This window comes from Lithobates pipiens, unplaced genomic scaffold, assembly GCF_037356315.1.
Source record: "Lithobates pipiens isolate NorthernLeopardFrog02 unplaced genomic scaffold, aLitPip1_a1.2 Scaffold_25, whole genome shotgun sequence".
Lineage (NCBI taxonomy): Eukaryota > Metazoa > Chordata > Amphibia > Anura > Ranidae > Lithobates > Lithobates pipiens.
In genome coordinates, this window is record NW_027507787.1 from 65,925,031 (window position 1) to 65,948,598 (window position 23,568).

General features: G+C 39.5%; 1 protein-coding gene across 2 annotated transcripts in view; it reads right to left on the reverse strand.

Moving 5' to 3' along the window:
* CDH23 (cadherin related 23) overlaps positions 1–23,568 on the reverse strand; it is a 1,769,196-nt gene that overhangs the window by 75,148 nt on the left and 1,670,480 nt on the right. The window contains exons 46-50 of one of the 2 annotated variants that reach the window (XM_077454575.1): positions 15,345–15,803; positions 14,479–14,595; positions 8,342–8,566; positions 8,046–8,215; positions 3,262–3,399 (exon numbers count right to left, since the gene is read on the reverse strand). In XM_077454575.1, the coding sequence (XP_077310701.1) occupies positions 3,262–3,399; positions 8,046–8,215; positions 8,342–8,566; positions 14,479–14,595; positions 15,345–15,803 (1,109 nt within the window). The remainder of the gene's footprint in view (positions 1–3,261; positions 3,400–8,045; positions 8,216–8,341; positions 8,567–14,478; positions 14,596–15,344; positions 15,804–23,568) is intronic. The other variant, XM_077454574.1, reaches the window with a different exon arrangement.

The following is a 23,568-nucleotide window of genomic DNA, read 5'->3' on the forward strand; positions in this document are numbered from 1 at the left end:
ATTTTAAAAAGGGATGCCCAAATATCATACAGCATAAAAAATTGCAACAATGCCATTTTATTCTCCAGGACATTTGCTTTCAAAAAATATATCATGTTTTGGTTTTCTAAATTTCTAGCAAAATATTGCTGATTTTTACATGCATGTAAGAATTGGCCTGGTAGACAACTGTTTAAAAATCTTTTTAAGGATATATTATTGAATACAGGGCTGCATTAATTTGTGTCTGTTATATCTGCCTGTCGTATGTTTTATAAACCAGCCAAATGTTAATAAAATAGAGTTCTAATGACAAAATCATAATGTCTGCAGCACATTTAATTGCATTTATAATCTCACCAATAAAACATTCTTCATGTTTATAGCCATTTATATGAGACACCAATAGATCAGGAAATAGATTAGGCCATACAAACCTATCAACACTAATAAATGATGCTGTCTTGGTTGGGTTATTCTGAAGGACACAGGAGGCAATATTAAAATAAACTAAATGGAATGACTATAGACCTATACAGATTAAATTGTGAGAACAAATGAATGTGTGTAAAATGTAAGCGCCACATAAAATTTTACAAGCAGGAACATTCACATTTGGATGAAAAAAAGTGCTTATAGTAATATTCAATGGCAGTAAAATAACACAATGGCATCAGAAGGGCTAGTCCTGACGAGTTTCGTCTAAAGAGACATCATCTGGGGTATAGGCCTGCTTTGGTCATTGTGTTTATATAGAGAGTGTATTTCCCAAAATGAAATACCAACCTATGCCAGGATTTCAGCATCGTGTGTACAATCAGGCAATAACTTCCTGGTTAGCATGATGGCACGAGCAGGTGCGGGTCAAGCCTCAATCTGAGGATCAGGACATTGACAGTGTCAGCCACATCACCGACTTGCAACTTCCTGTATGGCAGAACGACGCAGATGTGTGGCGGTAAAGCCATGATCTGAAATGGCTAAACCAACGTCCATATCTGCCGCGTCATCTGTCCAGTTCCGATAAGGAATAGGAAGTGACCACCAAACCTCGATATAAACAGAGGGGAAGTAGAAATTCCTGTGTAATCGAGATACACCGAAAAAGCAGCGCAATTACAACGTTAGATTTATGTATACAAAAAAAGAAAATTGCAAATTGGAAATCTAAATCGGGGTTGGTGGTCCATAATGTGTCAAATAAAATACATAACAATTACAATAATCAAATGATTAATATTTAAGCTAATAAATCTAAAAACTGTAAATAATTTTTTTTTTATTTTTTTTAAAGAAAGTGCCTATACCATTGTAGGAAAACAGCTGACAGGGTTTTAAAAGCCCTAAGATAAAGATGTGTAGGGACACCAATTCGAACTTCATCGTGCCTTATTAATAAAGGCGTTAGTGTCCTACTCCACATTAATACCAAACAGGGAGTGGGACTGTAACTTGTAAATGCAGAAATTTTCAAGACGAGACATGCCCCTAGTCATGGTGCCACCTCTCCATGGAGGAATGTATCTGTCTATAATAAAAAATTATTTTATTTACAGTTTTCAGATTTATTTGCTTAAATTTTAATCATTTGATTATTGTAATTGTTATGTATTTTATTTGACTCATTGTGGACCACCAACCCCGATTTAGATTTCCAATAGATTTTTTTGCATACATAAATCGAACGTTGTAATAGCACTGCTTTTGGGGTGTGTCTCGATTACACAGGCGTTTCTACTTCCCCTTTGTTTATATTGAGGTTTGGTGTCACTTCCTATTCTTTAGAGGAACTGAACAGATGATGTGGCAGATTTGGGTGCTGGTCTAGCCATTTCAGATCGTGGCTTGACCCGCACGCGTCTGCGCCATTCTCTCATACAGGAGGTTGCGAGCCGGTGATGTGGCTGACGCAGTCAATGTCCTGATCCTCAGAGTGAGGCTTGACCCGCATGCACCATCTTGCTAACCAGGAAGTGATTGCCTGATTGTATACATGATGCTGAAATCATGTCATAGGTTGGTATTTCATTTTGGGGATTACACTCTCTATATAAATGCAATGACCAAAGCAGGCCTGTACCCCAGATGATGTCTCTTTGGACGAAATGTTCCGGGACAAGCCTTGCTGATGCCATTGCATTATCTTACTGCCATTGAATATTCCTATAAACGCATTTTTTCATCCAAATGTGAGTGTTCCTACTTTTAAAATAACTTTTTGTTACACCTACCTTTTTACACTATGTGGCGCCTTTGTTTCCTTTCTGGTTATACCCTTTGAGTGTATAAGGAAGACTTGACCCATCCTTTGTTTGAGGCTGCCAGCCCTGATCGGTTTAACTACAATGAGCTATACAAGGGATGGAGGGATCATCTCTCATTCTGGCCAGGGGTAAGAGGCGTGGACGTTCCATCTCATTATTATTATACAGGATTTATATAGCGCCAACAGTTTACGTAGCGCTTTACAATATAAAAAGAAGACAATACAATTATAATACAATAGAATACAAGAGGATTAAGAGGGCCCTGCTGAGAAGGGCTTACAATCTAATAGGGTGGGGCAGGTGGTACAAAAGTTTGTAACTGTGGGGAAGGAGCTGATGGAAGTGGTAGAATATTAGTTGGGGACGTGATAGACTTTCCCGCTTTTTGTAAATCTCATTGGTGTAGATACACCACAAGCCTTGGCGACTCATTGGGCGTATGCCTTCCTGAGTCCATACGTTTTGGTAAGCCTTCTCAAAGTTGGTGGTGGTTGTTTTCTTTACACACGCGATCCCTATGTGATTCTCATTGATACCATATGGACTTACCCTCCTTTTTTGGATTCACTTTAACACTTTTTTGTGGACTTATTTTTGGTTCTGTTTTTTTTAATTGTGGATATATTTTTTAATTTGATCACATCATACCTTCTTTAATGTTAATTAAATTAGTATATATTTATGTAAAACTTCACGGTATTCATATTTTTATATGGTACACTGTTTCTCATTGATGTACACATTTGATTGTCCTGTAGACATACAGAGACCTTTCACTTTTAGAGCTGCACATATCTTTAAAACAAAGTAGTGCAGGAACCCTTTCTAAAGTCGGACAGACTTGTATAGTATCAGTTAAGACAACTCTCATAGGGAAACATGAATTTTACATGTCATCAAACTTAGTGTCTCCCAAGTCGGATCCTATGTCACATCAGTGTGAACCGAGCCTGAAAGGCTCAAAGACCAGTTTGTGGAAACTGAGGTTTCCTCCTATTGGAGTTACAACACTTACCGTAGTAGGGTTTATCCCAAACTTGCCCTCTCCATCCACAAGGCTGTACTGAATAAGAGAAAACCGTCCAGAGTCTGCATCAGTGGCTTTTATCTGCAAAACTGTAGATCCAGGTTGAATGTCCTCAAATACAGGTTTCTGGAAGACAAGAAAAATATGTTATTAGATGCAAAAGATGAGGCCAGCATATACAGAAAATGCCAATTTAGCCAAGTAGGTTAGGAAACCTGTGATTTTAAAGCAGACCAAACTGTATCAGAGCAGTGATAGAGGGAGAAGCCACAACCCCACCAGTCCCCTTCTGCTCTGAGCTAATTAAGGGCCAGAGTGCTCTAAAATTATCCAGAGAGCATTTAAAGCTATCTATGTACTTAAAGAGGAATTCCCCTAAAAAATAAAAAATTAATTAAAAGTCAGCAGCTACAAATACTGCAGCTGCTGACTTTTAATAATCGGACACTTACCTGTCCCAGTATCCAGCGATGCGGGGGAACGAACCCCTGCTCATTCCCCCCTCCGCTCAGCGGCACCGGCATTCTAAATGTGGGAAGTGAAGCCACAGCCGGGCACCCACTGCGCATGCACGAGCGGCACTGCGCGCCGTGATTGGCCGCGCAGTCATCTGGGACCTGTCACGTGTCCCAGATCAATGGCTGAGGGGGCAGAGCTGATCCCTTCCTGCGCCAAGGGAAAGTGACGTCCAGAGCCCAGGCCCTGAGGGAGGCCGACTACGAGGGACCCCCTAGCAGCAGGCATTTAGAGGCAAGTTAAAAAAAATCCAATTTTTTTTTTTTTTTTTTTTTTTTTTTTTTTTTAGGAATTTTGGTGATTCATTTTTTTTTATGTGCAACATCACTTTAGCTCCTATTGCCCGGGTCTTATCCCACAAGGGTAGCATTCTGAAAGAAATAGGATGTGCAAATGCAAGAGTGAAGTTGTAAAATACAGAAACAAGAAAAATGGAGCTCCCTAAACCCCTGATAGCTCGGTCCATCTGTGCCATTAAAATTAGATTTATTAGCTAATTAGCTATTAGCTTTATTAGCTTAAAATTAGCTGGTGAGGCTGCTACATACTAAACGACATAAGCATGAATGGTGATAAACGGTTAGGGTACAGTCTGATTGCATGCCCTCATGTGCATGTTATGTTTACTCACATCTGTGATGGACCTATCTAGCGATATGTTCAATGCAGCCCTCATTTGCCATGAGCTTTGAAAATCTAAAAACTGTTTTATGACTCTTATTTTGTTTAGATGCACCTTGGAATTCAGACAGCAAAAGTTATTAAAAAAAAAAAAGTTGAAAAAAATGTGACTGGCTAAGAACAGATAAGTGCAGGCTCCAAGCTTAGATGTGTACCTGTGCCCAGATCATGGACACTAAAGTATTTACAGATTTTGAATAAGCAGTTAACTACTTTAAAACAAGCTCTTACTCACCATTGTGGATATAGACATTGTGGAAAAAAAGTTCAAAACAGAAGCACTGAATTGTTTTTTTAAAGCAAGACCAGGTCTGAAACCCAGAGTTTTAGAGTCTTTATCGTGATCTTTGAGGATGTTTGAGAATGAATAACTTCACATTACAAGCAGCAAGAAAGGTGTTTTTAAAAGCTCTTTTACTGCTTGTTAAGAATGTTTTATTAGTTTAATGTCTGGATACAGGTGCACTTAAAAGGTATATAAGCAAAACATATGTGCCCCATGATAAAGTCATTACAGTCATTATGATAAAGACATTATTTGTAACAGTGTTTTCCAATTAATCTTTTTATCAACCAACAGAGTATGGAATCTCATCTCGTGGTGCTAGAACTTAGGGCATATGCACAAAGATTTGCACAGGTGCAGTTCAATATCTCTTCACATATGGATCATTGATACTTTTCAAGAATGACAGTTTTTTAATAGTCTAATTTAAATATAGCCATGCCCACTTGCAGGTGTATTAATATTTGGTATGCTAATTGAAAAACACTAGCGGTACTCAGACTCATTGGAGAAAATCACATTTTTATTTTATTTTAGACAAGCTGTGGCTTAGCTGGCAGAAATTCTGACCATGGAGTGTACATTCTACAGAAAAACAGCCATGTTAAAAAATTCCTCTTATATCTGCTATAGCCTGTGGTTGATCATTTGCGTTCATTACAGACAATGCACAATCATATGGCTTATATGTTTGAAAAGCAGGTTCAATGTGTCATCAGTCATTCACAATAAAAAGTCTACAACTTCTCTCTGAGTGATAGCAATCAGTCACAACTTACAAAAAAAAAAAAGACTGTCTAATGAATTTAAAACAGAACTAAAATAAGAACCATACTTCAACGCAAAAGTAAATTCTAAAAATGCATTCTGTTTCAATTTAGTAATACCAAGCTTGAAACCTTATTTTTCTGCCTGTCCAATAATGTTGAAACAATGCAGTCACTAAAATCCCATACATGCTGAAGCCAGTGTCATTCTAGAACTCCTATCTTGCTATTCTTATTGTCCAAATACATCCACACATGGACAGTATTGAGATGCACAGAAGGCTCCTCTGTCGATGCAGGCAATGGCAGAACAGCCACTGCTGGCGGGTGGATATGAACACAATGTCACCCTGGCAGAATGCCGAGTTGCACATTTGCATATATAAAAGGTTATTCTGTAATCCAGGGCTTCCCAACCTTTTGAAGAGCGAGGGCCACCTACGCAAATTGGTAACCGATTGTGGGCCACAATGAGCAGAGAGGGTGCATGGCAGCCCACTCTACTCTATAGAGCCCACTCTACTTTTTTTCTTTTTCTTTTGCGGATCGGATTGGAGGTAGGCATTTGTAAATGAACATCCATTTACATCTGCTACTCCTTAGAGGTGAATGGAGGGTTCAATCGGGTCGGACTGACCGTGTGAAAGGGGCCTATGGCTCAGTGCAAGTAACCCTCAGGTGCACTGCTCTGCACCTGTGAATCAGTTTGAAAGCAGCCCAGTAACCACTGCAGAACAGATATGCCCATATATACACTGTGGTTTTAGTAATAAACTTACTATTAATAACAGTATTCTAATCCATCCCAGAGCAGGAGGTTGTGGGCAACATCAGAGGGCTCTGAGGGCCACATGTGGCCCCCGGGCCACTGGTTGGGCACCCCTGCTGTAATCTTTTCAGGAGTGTCTATTGGGCAATTTTGAGGGGAAGTGCCATAGCAGCCTGTAAACATAGAAAAAGTGAGCTACAATTTTGGATAAACTTTTATTGGTGACTATAGTTCCACTTTAAAGTTGCTATGTTCTTTTCCATATAGTCTTTAAATTAAAAATTGTGAGAGACAAGGAGCCAACTATGTTTTTTTTTGTTTTTTTGGGAAAACCTCTCCAGTCATTCCAAATGTGGTTCTCAGACTCCAGATTACCGACAATAGAAAGATCCCCACTGCAGATGTGCCAAAATGAAAAATTTACGCCAGGAGAGGGTAAGATAGATGCATCCTGCAGCTTTATTGTCAGTTGTTGACTGCAGTGTGTGCAACCCACAGTAGATTATAGGCTCTGCTCATATTACATTTATTTTTTTTAAGAATTTACATATTTTAAACAGTTTGGTCTTTGTGTGATAAAAGCAAAAATCTGTGGTTAAATCAACATACTATCTAGCATGTCTTTGATACAATTTATGCAATTTCTTTTTGAAAACTGCTTGAATGTTTAAACATTTGTAAAATGTAGTGACCTACTGACATTATTATTTACTTCCTACCTCACATCTGAAAATATATAAGTACTACATCCTGTTATCACCTCTATACTTCCTGTACCAGATTCACCTTCTTTAGATGCTCTTTTATTTTTATCAGTCTTCGTAGTAATCTTTGCAGGCTATTTCAGTTATAGCCTGAAACTGACAAAAACCTTTTAAAACAATGAATAGAATTTTTTAAAATATCTTACTTTGTGAATAATAAGTCGATTAATATCAATAATAATCAAAAATATGCTCTCCTGGCAGTCTATACAAATTGCTGATTATTCAGAGAATTCACGTATTTATTTATTTTCTTTATGTACTAACAGTTAAGCTCCATACACTCAATACGAAAATTGGATGAAAAATACCAGTTTTGAAGTGTTCGTGCATATGAGCGTATCATTTTTTATTTTTTTGGCGGGGGAGTGGATCTTGGGTGGGAGTTCCCACACTTTTTTCCCCCATACTTGACCCCGGGGGAACCCAATTGTACTTCTTAATAGTTCGGGACTATAGACAGATACCCACAACAGTAAATATACCTGATTCACAGCAAAACTGGGATCCAGCATATACTTTTATCTAGTTACAAGTGATTAGTAGCCAAAGAGATGTAAAAAATGTAAATGTAGTTGCCTGTCCTATATATGGCAAAAAACACTACTATGTAACTTAGGCCATTACTCACCTTTAACTAGTTCTGTATATACTGTAAAGTCTGAGCCAGAACAATGGCTGTACTGCGGACTGTGTAGGGTATGTATAGGGTATGGAGACAATAAAGCCTTTGTTGATGTGTGGATTATTCGACCCTTAGATATCAACGAGATAACTTGTGTAGCAAGTGTAAATTATACAGTTTACTAAGCAAACTAATCGCACAATAATCCCCAGAGTGGAAATTTCTTGTCTATACATAAATTCACAGAACAAGTGAAAATTCCAAACCTGTGGACAAAATGCAAAGTATACAGGCCTTTGGAGGTACCAGTGCCACAACATAGCTAAAACACATTTACTAAACTGTATATTGGTTATTATTTTACCTGATATAAAGTCTGGCTAAATATTGGATTATTGTCATTGATATCCACAATCTCAAGACGAACAGGAACATCGGAAGATCTCTGCGGAGAACCATTATCTGATGCTCTGACAGTGAAGTTTACCCACTGCACCTGCTCATAATCCACAGTCCGGTTTGCTATAATTTTTCCTGTACACGAAAAAGTAGTATGCTTTATTTTCAACAAATACAGCAACAGTGTACAGAAATCAATAGTGTACATATAGGTAATAAAAGCTAGGAAAAAACTTTTTCAACCTTTCAGTGTGCTCTTACCTGCTGTGTTGTCCTCAAGTTGTACGTATCCTGCTGGCACAAGGTTATGGAGAGAGTAGGTAATCTGACCATTAGGTCCCTTATCTGGGTCAACAGCTGATACTGACAACAGTGTGGTCCCTGGGGTGGCACCTTCAATTATCCTTTGAGAGAAAACAGTAACCCCAAATGGTCGAAATCTGGGGGTGTTGTCATTGACATCCAGAATATTCACTGTTAACTTTGCTGTAAGCAATGAATAAATAAAAACAATAAGTTATATATTTTTATAAATAAAAGAGCTGTACCTAAAAGACAATTTACAACAATATTAAAAAAAAAAAAAAAAAAAATATGGAAAACAATAAAGCTTGTCTAAAAAAATTATATCCCAGTAGAGCAAATGTTCAAGAGTTATCAGTGCTTCTGAAATTGTAACTTGGCAGTGCAATAGCATTCACCTTCTTCCCTCTACCATATAAAGGCACAATTGCTTTCATTAGTATGCTGTACATGAGAAGGTGAACTGAGTATTGTGGGCTTGTGGTTGGCACGGTTGTATTGTAGTACTCGGGTCTTTGGTTTATTTATACAATGGATACTTTATTAATAGGGCTCCCTGCTCTCTGCAATCTCACAAACAACCCCCCCCCCCCCACACCCATTTATTTCTGGTCTTTTGGTTTCCTTTTACAATCCAGAAAAAAATACATGGTAATAGGCAACCAATCAAATCATCCACCCAAATCATTCCTAATATGTATACATGTACAGTGGTGTGAAAAAGTGTTTGACCCCTTCCTCATTTCCTGTTCCTTTGCATGTTTGTCACACTTAAGTGTTTCGGATCATCAAACCAATTTAAACAATAGTCAAGGACAACACAAGTAAACACAAAATGCAATTTGTAAATGAATGTGTTTATTATTAAAGGTGAAAAAAAAATCCAAACCATCATGGCCCTGTGTGAAAAAGTGATTGCCCCCTAAACCTAATAACTGGTTGGGCCACCCTTAGCAGCAACAACTGCAACCAAGCATTTGCGATAACGTGCAATGAGGCTTTTACAGCGTCCTGGAGGAATTTTGGCCCACTCATCTTTGCAGAATTGTCCTAATTCAGTTACATTAGAGGGTTTTCGAGTATGAACGGCCTTTTTAAGGTCATACCACAACATCTCAATAGGATTCAGGTCAGGACTTTGGCTAGGCCACTCCAAAGTCTTCATTTTGTTTTTCTTCAGCCATTCGGTGGTGGACTTGCTGGTGTGTTTAGGATTATTGTCCTGCTGTAGAACCCAAGTTCGTTTCAGCTTGAGTACACGAACAGATGGTCGGACATTCTCCTTCAGGATCTCTTGGTAGACAGCAGAATTCATAGTTCCTTTTATCACGGCAAGTCTTCCAGGTCCTGAAGCAGCAAAACAGCCCCAGACCATCACACTACCACCACCATATTTTACTGTTGGTATAATGTTCTTTTTATGAAATGCAGTGTTCCTTCTACGCCAGATATACTTGGACACACACCTTCCAAAGAGTTTCACTTTTGTCTCATCGGTCCACAGAATGTTGTCCCAAAAGTCTTGGGGATCATCAAGATGTGTTGTGGAGAAATTGAGACGAGCTTTGATGTTCTTTTTGCTCAGCAGTGGTTTTCTCCTTGGAACTCTGCCATGCAGGCCATTTTTGCCCAGTCTTTTCCTGATGGTGGAGGCATGAACGCTGACCTTAACTGAGGCAAGTGAGGCCTGCAGTTTCTTGGACGTTGTTGTGGGGTCTTTTGTGACCTCTTGGATGAGTCGTCGCTGTGCTCTTGGGGTAATTTTGGGCGGCCGGCCACTCCTGGGAAGGTTCACCACTGTTCCATGTCTTCGCCATTTGTGGATAATGGCTCTCACTGTGGTTCGCTGGGTTCCCAAAGCTTTGGAAATGGCTTTATAACCCTTTCCAGACTGATAGATCTCAATTACTTTCTTTCTCAATTGTTCCTGAATTTCTTTGGGTCTCGGCATGATGTGTAGCTTTTAAGGATCTTCTGGTGGATCTTACTGTGTCAAGCAGCTCCTATTTAAGTGATGCCTTGATTGTGAACAGGTGTGGCAATAATCAGGCCTGGGTGTGGCTAGAGAAATTGAACTCAGGTGTGGACAACCACAGTTATAGTATGTTTTAACAAGGGGGGCAATCACTTTTTCACACAGGGCCATGATTTTTTTTCACCTTTAATAATAAACACCTTCATTTACAAATTGCATTTTGTGTTTACTTGTGTTGTCCTTGACTATTGTTTAAATTGGTTTGATGTTCCGAAACACTTAAGTGTGACAAACATGCAAAGGAACAGGAAATGAGGAAGGGGGCAAACACTTTTTCACATCACTGTATGTGTGTTACAGACTTTAGATTGTAATATAAGCCCTTCACGGGTAAGGATTGATGTAAATGGGTCAACACACCCATGTGAAGTGTTGCAGAAATATGTTGGCACTATAAAAGTGGTTAGAATAAATTCCTGGTAGTACCTATTATTACATTGTTTTATAAAGAATAAATAAAATAATTTGTATTCTACTTCCTCTTCTCCTTTTCCCTTCTCCATCGGGGTCACCCAAGGTCCTGTTCTTGGACCTCTCTTATTTTCAATCTACACCTCTTTCCTGGGTCAGCTGATTGCCTCACACGGCTTTCAATATCATTTCTATGCTGATGACACCCAAATCTATCTCTCCACCCCTCAACTCACGTGTCACTAACTTACTAACAGACATATCTGTCTGGATGTCACACCACTTACTCAAACTCAACTTGTCCAAAACCTGAGCTCATAATATATCCTCCCCCACGTGCCTCTTCCCCTGACTTCTCTGTCAAGCGCAATGGCACAACCATCCACCCATCCCCACATGCCAGGCCACACATCCAAACCCTTTCCAAAGCTTGCCGGATCAACCTCCGCAACATCTCCAAACTACGTCCCTTTATAACCAATGAAACCACAAAACTCCTGATTCACTCCCTAGTTATCTCTCGCCTTGAATACTACAACTCCCTCCTCTATGGATTACCTTTACATAGACGATCCCCCTTCAGTCAATCATGACTACTGCTGCCAGACTCATCCACCTTACAAACTGCTCAGCGTCTGCTACCCCTCTCTGCCAATCCCTTCATTGGCTGTCACTCACTCAACAAATTCAATTCAAAACACTAACAATACGTTGCAAAGCCATCCACAACTCTGCCCCCAGCTACATCGCTAGCCTAGTCTCAATATACCAACCTAATCATCCTCTTTGTTCCTCCCAAGACCACCTGCTCTCTAGCTCCCTCATTACCTCCTCCCATATTCACCTCCAGGACTACTCCCAAGCCTGTCCTATCCTCTAGAATATCCCAATCTGTCAGACTATCTCCAAATCTTTCTACTTTTAGGCAATCCCTGAAAACCTTTCACTTCGGAGAAGCCTACCTTGCCTCCACCTAATGTCTGTTCTTTTATTTTCTTCATCAGCTCATCCCCCACAGTTATTACCCTTTCGTATCACTTGACCCTCCCCCTAGATTGTAAGCTCTAATGAGCAGGGCCCTCTGATTGTATTGTAATTGTACTGTCTGCCCTACTGTTGTAAAGTGCTGTGCAAACTGTCGACGCAATATAAATCCTGTATAATAATAAAATAGTAAAGGCTGATTGCCTAAAAAACCTAAGCATTATGTATAATAATAATAAAGAGATTAATACAAAGAATAAAAGGTGTTAATAAAGCAATGCACACAATTAAATATTTAATTAAAAACTGTTCAAGTAAAATAATGTCAGTGTTTTTAGCACTACAGATTATGATAGATTTTTTAATATTGTTTTCATTCCTTGAGCTTTTAATTAACTTATACTGGGCCAGGTCTATTCAATATTTTACTGTTGTTGGTAACTGAATGACCTGCTGGCTTAATATCACATTCAACAACTCCTGTAACAAAATATCCCCACCAGAGCTCACAGTTCTAGCTAATGCCTGGAGATGCTGCAATCCCAGATGATAGTGTCACGATACACTGATTTTCCACTAATTGGAAAAAACAAATAGTAGGACAACCCCAATTAAAACTTAACACTTTTATTAAATGTGCAAAAAGGACAGATAAACAGACTTTCTGTAATAAATCTTACAACTAGAATTCATGAAAAATATTGGATGATATTAGGTTATGTCTGCGTTAGAACAATCTTATACCTTTAACTACTGAATTATTAGAGCATTTATCTTGCTGGTTTTTACCTGAACTTGATATTGTCAATTCTCCAACTATTCAACTAAGAGGTTACTAGAGCAGTGTGGCAGCATAATAGATCAAATTGTTTATTTGGCTTTTTATGCTGCATCTGCCAACTATACCTTTGTTGTGCAAGTGAGTGTGTCATATAGTTGTGTCCTTGATTACTTTGTGCTCTGGTTTCCTTTTTTTTTGTTTACTTTCTGCTCATCTGCTTACCCAACTTTCACCATTCACTTTACCATCAAAATACAATGATCAGTGTTGCCAGCAACAGCCGGCGGCACCAATCGAGTGAGAAAAACCCGACAGGCCTGCCCATAGATGGATCAAAATTCGTACAGTACCTGCTGAACTGGCTGAATTTCAATCCATTTATGGCGATCTTTAATTTTTCACTCACACTTTTTGCCATGGTACTTTGACCCATTGATGTTGATTTACTAAAGGCAACTAGGCTGTTTTGCACTTTGCAAGAGGATTTTCTGTTGGTATTGTTAATGTGGTAAAACTTCACTGTCAGGGCTGGCTTAGCCCTTCCTTCTCTGGGCTGGCTACTCAGCTTTCGGCTAATTGCCAGCTCTCTTCTCTCTCCACAGTTACCAGCTGTTCCTGATTATGCTCATCTGACCTGCCTACTTAAAGCTGTCCAGCTCACTTCAGCTCTGCCTTCGCCTTGGTCACATCACAAGAAACCATCTCCTGAGTAAAGACTGGCTTGCTGACATCCCTTCTGGCTCCTTATCCTGCTTGCTGTTGCTCCACTTCGATCCCTGACTTCTGGCCTGGCTGATTACCCGATCTGGTTATTGAACTCTGGACTGGCTGACTACTCAATCTGGTTACTGGACTCCGGCTATGCTTTGACTACACTTACTATAGTTACCTTTTTATTTTCTATCAATAAACAAGTGTGATTTAATTGTACTTCTGTCTCGGTCTGGTTCATGGTTTCTGACATTCACCCAATCACCTGCAGGTAAATGTTTACTTGCACATGATTGGATGATAGAAGTCAGCAAAGTGTCACCCCAATTACTAAGCCAAGGGAAAATAACCTTACAAAGTGCAAATTCCCTTGCAAAGGGAACAGTCTGTTTGCCCTTAGTAAGTCAACCCCATTGTCGTCTTGTTTCTGCTTGGTTACCATGGTGACCACTGCTTACTCTTAATTCTGGTGTGGTTCTTCTGGTTTATTCGTCTAGTCTCTGCTTTTTATTGTATCCTGTCTTTTCTATGGTTCCGTGTAGAGTTTGCTCCTTCATCTTTTTCCCTTCAACCAGTATAGGTACTGGGGTTTGTCCTGTATCCTACTTCCTTTCACTTACTCCTTGTGTATTCTGTCTAGGATCTTTTGTATATTGCATGTGCCCCCCTTTCTCTTGTTGTCTTTGGCAACTATCTGCTGTCAGAATTTCCAATTCCAACCAATCTGTTTTCCATGGCTATGTCTCAGCCTGGTTTCCTGTTGTCTTTTGTTGTCAGCAAGGAAGTCTCTGAAATTGCATTATGGAAGTGCTCACTGCAAAACTCCAATCATAAATTCCAAGAGACTCTGGTAAAGACCAGGCATTACAAAAGCCTACATCCCAAAGAAAGCAATCCACCATCTTTGGGCAATACAGATTTACAGGATTTCTCTTCTACCCTGACTGTCCTTTATCACGGATTAGTATTACATGTGGTAGTGCTTTTTAAAAAGCAAAACAGAAAAACTGTAGGTAGGAAGACAGCACATGTTCCTACCATATGCTTAATAATTGCATAAAATGAATGTGAAACACCTTAAGGAAATAGTAGATCCCTTAATAATTTTACTGTATTGCAATGATCTAAATTGCAGAAAAGTTAAATCATTTCATGGAATTAACCAAAACTTACCATTAGGGACACTGACTGATCGGTCAACCACCTCGCTGGCATTATCGTATACAGAGACAGTAATGTCATAAGTTGCTACAAGCTCTCTGTTCAATGGAGATTTTACCATAACTGCTCCTGGAAATAATTATAAACAAGGACAAATGTCACAAATTATCCACTTTCTTACAATACCTACACAAAATTGATCTGAATGTTGTGAAATATTTCAAATTGTGTATTCGGAGCTCAGTATCATGTGAAGTGGGACCAGTAAAGTTCTATCAAAACAGCTGATGTAAATATTAATGGATGTGTAGCACTGTCATGTATACTACTAAGAAGACATTACATCACATTATCTGAATTCAGTTCCAGCTCTATGTCAAGCTCCAATTATCCTGTGTTCAGTCTGCATAGGCTTAACAACAACCAATAAAGGACATGCCTTGCCCTTTATGATGAAGATGTTGACATCCGTGCCAGCAATGACTATGGGAGTGTAGCAGCGACAGCAGCAAACAGTTATTATGATGATGATGATGATGTAGGAAGACAATGCATGAGGCAGACAGGAAAGGCTTTTAAAGAGATAACACTCATCAAACCTTCAGAGGTGTGAGCCAGAAAGGAAAGAGAAGAGTCAGTTGGTTAGTAGCATGACACTTTCATTCACCAGAAAAAAAAATATATATAAAAAAATAAAGAATATTAACAGAAAAGAGGAAAAATAAAACAAAAACATCAGAAGAGCACCAGAGAAGATTAGGTTTTTTTTATAGATTCATGCAGGTAAAGAGCGTAATGACGGGAAATTCTATCTAGTATAAGGAAGGTCGTTAATAAGGAGAAAATTTCATTTTTTTCACTGGATTCAAATAAAGTACCTGTTTTGAAGTCTACACTGAATGTTCCCTGCTGATTAGGCACAATAACATTGGTATCATCGGTGGCCACAATTTCAATGATGTAATACTCCAGACGAGGATTGAGGTCTCGATCAATGGCAGTGACCTCAGCTACAATAGTTCCCACCTCAGCTGATTCCAAGATACTGACAGTCTGGATGGGATTGACAAACTCTGGTGAGCAGTCATTAACATCATCAATGAGTATGTTGACTGTGGCGCTTCCAGATAAAGGCGTGGTGCCGTGGTCTGTAGCAACTACTATTAGCCTGTAGGCATCCTTCTCTTCCCTGTCCACGGTCACGTTGGCCACCCTAATGACACCTGTAGAGGAATCAATAAGGAACCTGTCTTGGGCGCCACTTTCTATTCGGTAGGTTAGTTGTTGGTTTGGGCCGCTGTCTGCATCTGTTGCTGTAACCTGCACAACAGAAAACCCTGAAAGAATAAAGTATTTGGTTAATCCTTGTTAAATTGCCATTTACTTCAGGTTTGTTCCGTATAGGTGATATTATTTGCATGACAAAGTTATAGACATGAGCATTAATGTGCATCAAGTGACTGAAGCACTTAGCACAATGGGTATACAATGGCTGGAGCTCCCCTACAAATAAGCGCAAATGACATGTCTGCTTCCAATATTATTTCATTTGAAATATAGCTTTTGACAAATCTGCAATGTATTTTACTAGATTTTAAAAAGAGAAAAGAAAAACACAAAAAAAAAATCTATTTTCTGAATAGATTCCACCAAGATTTTCATCAATAATGTAGACCAACTAACCATGCTTGCCATAATCCATTATTTTAGAGAAGCTGGGGAATAAGCTATCCTCAGGTGGTTTATTTTATTTTGAGTTGTTTGTCTATACATTTTAAAACAGATGATTTTCATCACATTTTGAAATTACATGACAACGGACTATGAGATGTTTTATTAACCACTTCCCAAGTGCCCCATAGTAGATATACTGCTACAGGGCAGCCATTCTGTGCAGAATCACGTATATATACTGCCGCTGGCGGGCCACTTCTGCTGTGAGTACTCACAGCAGAAGCCGATCTGCAGGTGCTGGCACTGGATGTCCGCCGGCACCCATAAATCATTGGGCAGAGACACAGAATGGAGCTCTGCATATGTAAACAAGGCAGAGCTCCCTTCTGACAGGGGGAAATTGAACCCTTTGAGTGTCAGTGTATTAGTGTCACTGGTTCCCACAAAGTGTCAGTTAGTGTCCAATTCTCCGCCGTAGAATCGCAGTCCCACTATAAGTCGTTGATCGCTGCCATTACTTGTATAACAATAAATACAAATTCCAGCCCTGTAAAGCAAAAATTGCTATATTTACCGGCTCTGCAGCCTATCCAGTCTGGTCTCCAGTGGTGGATGCTGTGTGCGGTAGAGAACCAGCAAAGGGAAATGCCTTGGAAGTGAGGTCACCTACAGAATTACTACAGGGATTCTGTTGTCGCCTGCCTCTCCTGCACACGCCTACACAGTGAAGCTGCCGCTGGCAGCTCAGAGTGGGACTGGACCAGAGTGTCTGCAGCACAGTTAAAGCGGTAGTAAACTCGCTGAAACTTTTTTTTATAGCCCTGTAAGGCAAAAGGCATAATGAGCTAGTATGCACCATTAGAACCTGATGCCGGCATCTCACCTGATCCAAGCCGAGGGAGCCGACATGTTCCCTCGACGTGTCTTCCGGGTATTGCAGCTCCGGTGCTGTGAGTGGCTGGAGCCATAATGTCGTCACTCCCACGAATGCATGCAGGAGACTTATTTTTGGAAAGGTCCGGGCTTTCAGCCGATGATCCCCTGTGCGTATGTGCCGCAGTCGGTGGCTCATTGCGAAGGGAATATCTCCTAAACCATACAGGTTTAGGAGATATTTTTTTACCTACAGGTATGCCTTATTATAGGCTTACCTGTAAGTAAAAGTTACAAATTTGACTATACATCCACTTTAAGTACAGCAATTTTTGCTTTACAGGGCTAGATAGATTAGTCTTTGAATGTGGCATAGAGTAGGATTAGAGTTAGTTAGTTTTTGCCTAAACTTCTACTTTACAGCGGAACTCTAGGCAGATATAAAACACAATTACCACAATTCTGTAATAATTAACATATTATTATTAAACATATTAACTTCTTACAGTCCCTGTATAGCAGAGTTAGAGTGTGAGAGGAGGAAGCAGTCAACCAGTTCATGTGCTGGCAAGAAGAAAAAAAAAAGTACTGTGGGAGAAAATCTAAATTTTGTTACATTTTGTTACTGTATCTTTGATTAGTTGATTATATCTTGTTTTTTGACTGGAGTTCTGCTTTAGGAGACGTTTTGAAGTCTGTTAACAGCTTGTTTAAAGTCATGAAGATATGTGTTTAACATTCCCATTGTGGATCTGCATAATACTTTAAAAGCTTTAATAAAGCCTTCAAAGGCTTTGTAATTGCTTTTATTTATTACAGGTACTAATATAGCGCTGTCAATTTACTCAACGCTTTACATACAATACAGTACAATATATACAGTGCCTTGAAAAAGTATTCATACCCCTTGAAATTTTCCACATTTTGTCATGTTACAACCAAAAACATAAATGTATTGTATTGGGATTTTATGTGATAGACCAACACAAAGTGGCACATAATTGTGAAGTGGAAGGAACATGATAAATGTTTTTCAAATTTTTTTACAAATACATATCTGAAAAGTGTGGTGTGCATTTGTATTCGGCCCCCTGAGTCAATACTTTGTAGAACCACCATTAACTGCAATTAGAGCTGCAAGTCTTTTTTGTTATGTCTCCTTCAGCTTTGCCCATCTAGAGAGTGACATTTTTGCCCATTGTTCTTTGCAAAATAGCTCAAGCTCTGTCAGATTGGATGGAGAGTGTTCGTGAACAGCAATTTTCAAGTCTTGGAACAGATTCTCAATTGGATTTGGGTCTGGACTTTCACTGGGCCATTCTAACACATGTATATGCTTTGATCTAAACCATTTCATTGTAACTCTGGCTCTACGTGTAGGTCGTTGTCCTGCTGGAAGGTGAACCTCCTCCCCAGTCTCAAGTCTTTTGCAGACAAATGCCCTGTACACTAGGTCGAACTTTCCGACAGAAAATGTGCGATCGGATCGCGTTGTCGGAAAATCCGATTGTGTGTGGGCTCCATCGGACTTTTTCCATCGGGAATTTCCGACACACAAAGTTTGAGAGCTGGATCTAAAATTTTCCAACAACAAAATCCGATCATTTAAATTCCGATTGTGCGTAGACAATTCTGATGGACAAATTGCCAAGCATGCTCAGAATAAATTATGAAACTAAAGCTATTGGCTACTGCCCTCTTTATAGTCCCATTGTACGCGGTTTACGTCACCTCGTTCTGAACAATCTGATTTTCCGCCAACTTTGTGCGACCGCATGTAAGCAAGACAAGTTTGGGCCAAAATCCATTGGAAAAAATCTGACGGATTTTGTCATCGGAATGTCCGACCTTGTGTACAGGGCATTACAGGTTTTCTTCTAAGATTGCCCTGTATTTGGCTCCATCTATCTTCCCATCAACTCTTACCAGCTTCCCTGTCCCTGCTGAAGAAAAGCAGCCTCACAAAATGATACTGCCACCACCATGTTTCACGGTGGGCATGGTGTGTTCAGGGTGATGTGCAGTGTTAGTTTTCGCCAAACACATAGTGTTTTGCTTTAAGGCCAGAAAGTTCAATTTTGACCAGAGCACCTTCTTCCACATATTTGAAGCTGTGTCACCACATGAGTTCTTACAAACTGCAAATGGGACTTCTTATGGCTTCCTTTCAACAATGGCTTTCTTTTTGCCACTCTTCCATAAAGGCCAGATTTGTGGAGTGCACAACTAATAGTTGTCATGTTGACAGATTCTCCCAGCTGAGATGTGGATCTCTGCAGCTCCTCCAGAGTCAACATGGGCCTCTTGACTGCTTCTCTGATTAATGGTCTCCTTGCCCGGCCTGTCGGTTGAGGTGGACTGTCGTGTCTTGGTAGGGTTGCAGTTGTGCCATACTCTTTAGATTTTTGGATGATGAACAGTGATCCCTTAGATGTTTAAAGCTTGGTATAATTTATTATAACCTAACCCTGCTTTAAGCCCCAACTTTATCCCAGACCTGTCTGGTGTGTCCATGTGGCCTTTATGATGCTGTTTGTTTACTAAGGTTCTCTAAAAAAAACTCTAAAGGCTTCACAGAGCAGCTGAATTTATACTGAGATTAAATTGCGTACAGGTAGACACTATTTACTAATTAGGTGGATTCTGAAGGTAACTGGATCCACTAGATTTTAGTTAGGGGTATCAGAGTAAAGGGGGCTGAATACAAATGCACACCACACTATTCAGATATTTATTTGTAAAAAAATGTAAAACTGTTTGTCATTTTCCTTACCCTTTACAATAATATGCCATTTTGTGTTGGTCTGTCACATAAAATCCCAATAAAATACATTTATGTTTTTGGTTGTAACATGGCAAAATGTGGAAAATTTCAAGGAGTATAAATACTTTTTCAAGGCACTGTATATATTGTACTTTAACATCAGTCCATGCCCTCAAGGAGCTTACACTCTATGGTCACTAACTCACATTCATACACACACATACTAGAGCCAATTTAGACAGGAGCCAATTAATCTACCAGAATGTCTTTGGAGTAGTGGGAGGAAACTCATGCAGGCAAGGGGAGAACATGCCGACTCCAGGCAGGTAGTGCTGTGATTGGGATGGAACCGACAACCTTAATGCTGCTAGGCAGAAGTGCTAACCACTTGGCAACTGTGCTGCCCATACACTCATAGACAAGCTAAAGCCCATGTAAGCAAGGCCTAAAGTGACTGCACAGCAGGGTCTTTTTGGCTGATAGAAATCTCCAATTTAGCCGTCTGATAAGGGAAGAGTCACCTCTGTGGTGATATATTCGAGATTAGTACTAAAATATTACATGATAAATGGTAAACATGTTAACAGTGTCAAAAGACAAAAAGACCACATAACATTAACACGTAATATTTTAATAAAGAAAAAACAATTAGTTAAAATCTTGGTCATAATAGAATATATGTGCAAAACCATTGTGCATTATCCTTCATTTTTCTAAACCTGAAGATCATTGTCAGCCTTTATTTCTCCCTATTATCTTTATTTGTAGAGATGAATACATTTTTTAAAAATCCACCTAATTGTAATGATGAAATCTAGGTAATTGCACATGAGAGGAAACCTGAGTTGAGACAAACAATGAGCTGTCATTGCTAACTTTGCTTTCTGTAAATGACAGCTTCTGTTTTCCAGCCATTATGACGATAAACTAGATGTCATACTTTCTGAGTTACTGAACAGAAGGAAGTCAACAGCAGAACCCTGCATAATCCTCTCACACAAGTTTCTTGAATTCTGATCCTGCTTGATTGCCTTGCTGTTATCTAATCTATAGCAGTAGGCAGCGCTATACCTGGCATGTGTGATTATGCAGTATTCAAGAAGATCTCCAGGTTTTCACACACTTTACAAGATGGCCCAAAATAACTATGTCCCTCACTAACCCGAGGCCGCTGGATGTGCTGTATATACTGTATGTAGCTGAGGTTCCGGGTGTGAGCCAAAACGTCCTGTGACTGACTGAGTCAGAGAGGTGGGCTGATGATGTCACACCTCTGACTCAATCAGAGGAAGCTTTGTATTCATTGATAGAATACATCGCTCCCTCTGAATGGCTGAGCACCGCTGTTGTAGCCTCGGCTATATACAGTTTATACCACACATCCTCACACAGTTAACAATGGACATGGTTTGTTTGGGTCAGCTTATGTGAAAACCTGGAGTTTTCTACTTTAGGTGTATGTATACTCAAAATGTTTTTTATTTTTTTGCTTTCTTTAGCATAGTGTAGGAAAGGATTAGAAACCTTGATAAGTTTTTATTACAGTCTGTCCTCCCAGAGCAGATTCAACCTCTCTATTTGTCCTGGTCACCATTCGTACCCAGGTAGAAAGTGATTGGAAGTCTAAAATGTTACAGTTGTCACTCTGGGATTCCCATAACTTTGTAAAGATTTCCTCTCACTTCCTGTAGTGTCTCTGGTATAAGAAACATTTGAAGACTGGGCAAAGGTAAGAGGGGGGAGTACCAATAAGCAGGGCCATCTTTAATATTGATTGGACCCTGGGCAAACATTTTTTCAGGGCTCCGCCCCATCCATCATTACACAGTACCCCTTCTCTCATACTAACCTCATCATTACACAAGACCCCCTCCCCTATACTATCCCCATAATTTCACAAGACCTCCTCCCCAATACTACCCCTATCATTACACAAGACCCATTCCTCCCATACTACCCCCATTATTACACAGGACCCCTTTCCCATACTACCTCCATCATTACACAGGACCCTCTCCCCTCCTTCCACAGACCCCTGAAATGCCTCCCCTCCAGCAGTCTCACATTGATAGTGTCCAGAGGATGTTAGGCAAACACCAGGTACATCCTGCCAAACCTGCAGACATAACACCCAACCTATTACCAGCACCTCCAACATTCAATTCCACCCTCATCTCCTTAGTGATAGACTAATCCACTTGTCAACTACTTTCAGGAAGCACGGGCTCAAAGGGCAGCTGTTTTGGGCCCCACAACAATGACTGGGCCCTGGGCAGCTTCCCCTTCTGCCCCGCATTAAAGGCAGCCCACCCAATAGGATATTTTGGGATGGCAGCCCTGGTTAGAGATACTTTATCATTCATGCATCTATCAAAGCAGTATCCACAGTATGTGAAACATGCTGGGCATGATGATCTATCTACTCCTTTTTCAGCCCTGTGATTGAAACGATTGACAGAGGGAAGTCTTCTAATATCTTCTAATATCTTTGCTGTTCCAAGATGTTATATGACCATGTTGAGAGCCACAAAGGAAGCTGATGCTGGAAGTTGCAAAAATGTGTCATAAACCATCCTTTCACCATGCCTGCCAATCACTAAGAAACCATGGCACACTTTGCCTGATACACTTTCTTTAGACCACAGGAAACCATCCCTACCATGAAAAGACAAAGTTTTGAATAAACATACACCTTAAACTTTTAACACAACATACAATCTTCTACAGAGATTCAACTTCAGTGTATTTAGGTTTGCATCCTTGCAATTTTAAATGAAAACTGCACTTAAAGTAAATGTGTTATTACAATAGAAAAGTCCCTTTTCAAATAAAACATGAGATGAGTACTTTAGCCCCAATTCTATGTAGAAGTAAAAATCACTTATGCAGTAATTTCAAGGTGCTCTCAATGGCTCTAGTACATCACCCACACACTATAATACAAAACACATAACTTAAAGAGACAGTTCATGAAAATACGTTAATGTAAGTTGTGTTTATCGGATAAATCTCATAAGCGTATGTAAGAAAGTCATGTAATTGTGCAAAGTGGTTTCCTTTTTCTTTATTTCTAACATGACTTCACAAAAATATAAGTAAGCTTCATAGATAAAGGATCTAGTCATTTTAGGAGAAATTGTTTTTGAAGTTTTATTTTCTGGTGAACCGACAGATGCTTGCACAAGCTAATCATTATGACAGCCATCAATTCAATATAAAAAAAGCAACAGTGGGAATCTCAACCTGAGCTTTTTTGCGTGCAGTGGAAGTTAAATGCTGTACATAATGTTCTCTTCTGTGAATAATTTGCATTGAAAGAATGAATCTAAGGACCCCACTAAGATTGCCCAGGAAAAAAAACACAAAAATAGATCAATCCAGATTAACAAATAAATGTTCTACCTAGAAACAATCATATCACATTGGTTTCTCTTCTTTGCAAATATTACTTGCAAAGTTTCAAAGTACCTTAGAGAAGATGGCATTAGAATGTTTTTTTGAAATAAGTCTATGTTCATACAATGAAACCACAGATATTACAACAGTCACCATAAAAGAGAACATCTACATTTCCATTGAAATGGCCTTGGGTCTGTTTAGTTTCAGCAATGTCACAGCTTTGTTTTAGAAAAATTCTGCTAATTTTTCTTTTATAGGTTGATATACTTGCAATTGTGCTGTAGCTTGCTATCTAATTGATGATCAGACATATCAGCCTGGATGTCACACCACTTCCTCAAACTTAATCTATCTAAAACCGAGCTCTTAATATTTCCTCCCCCACGTACCCC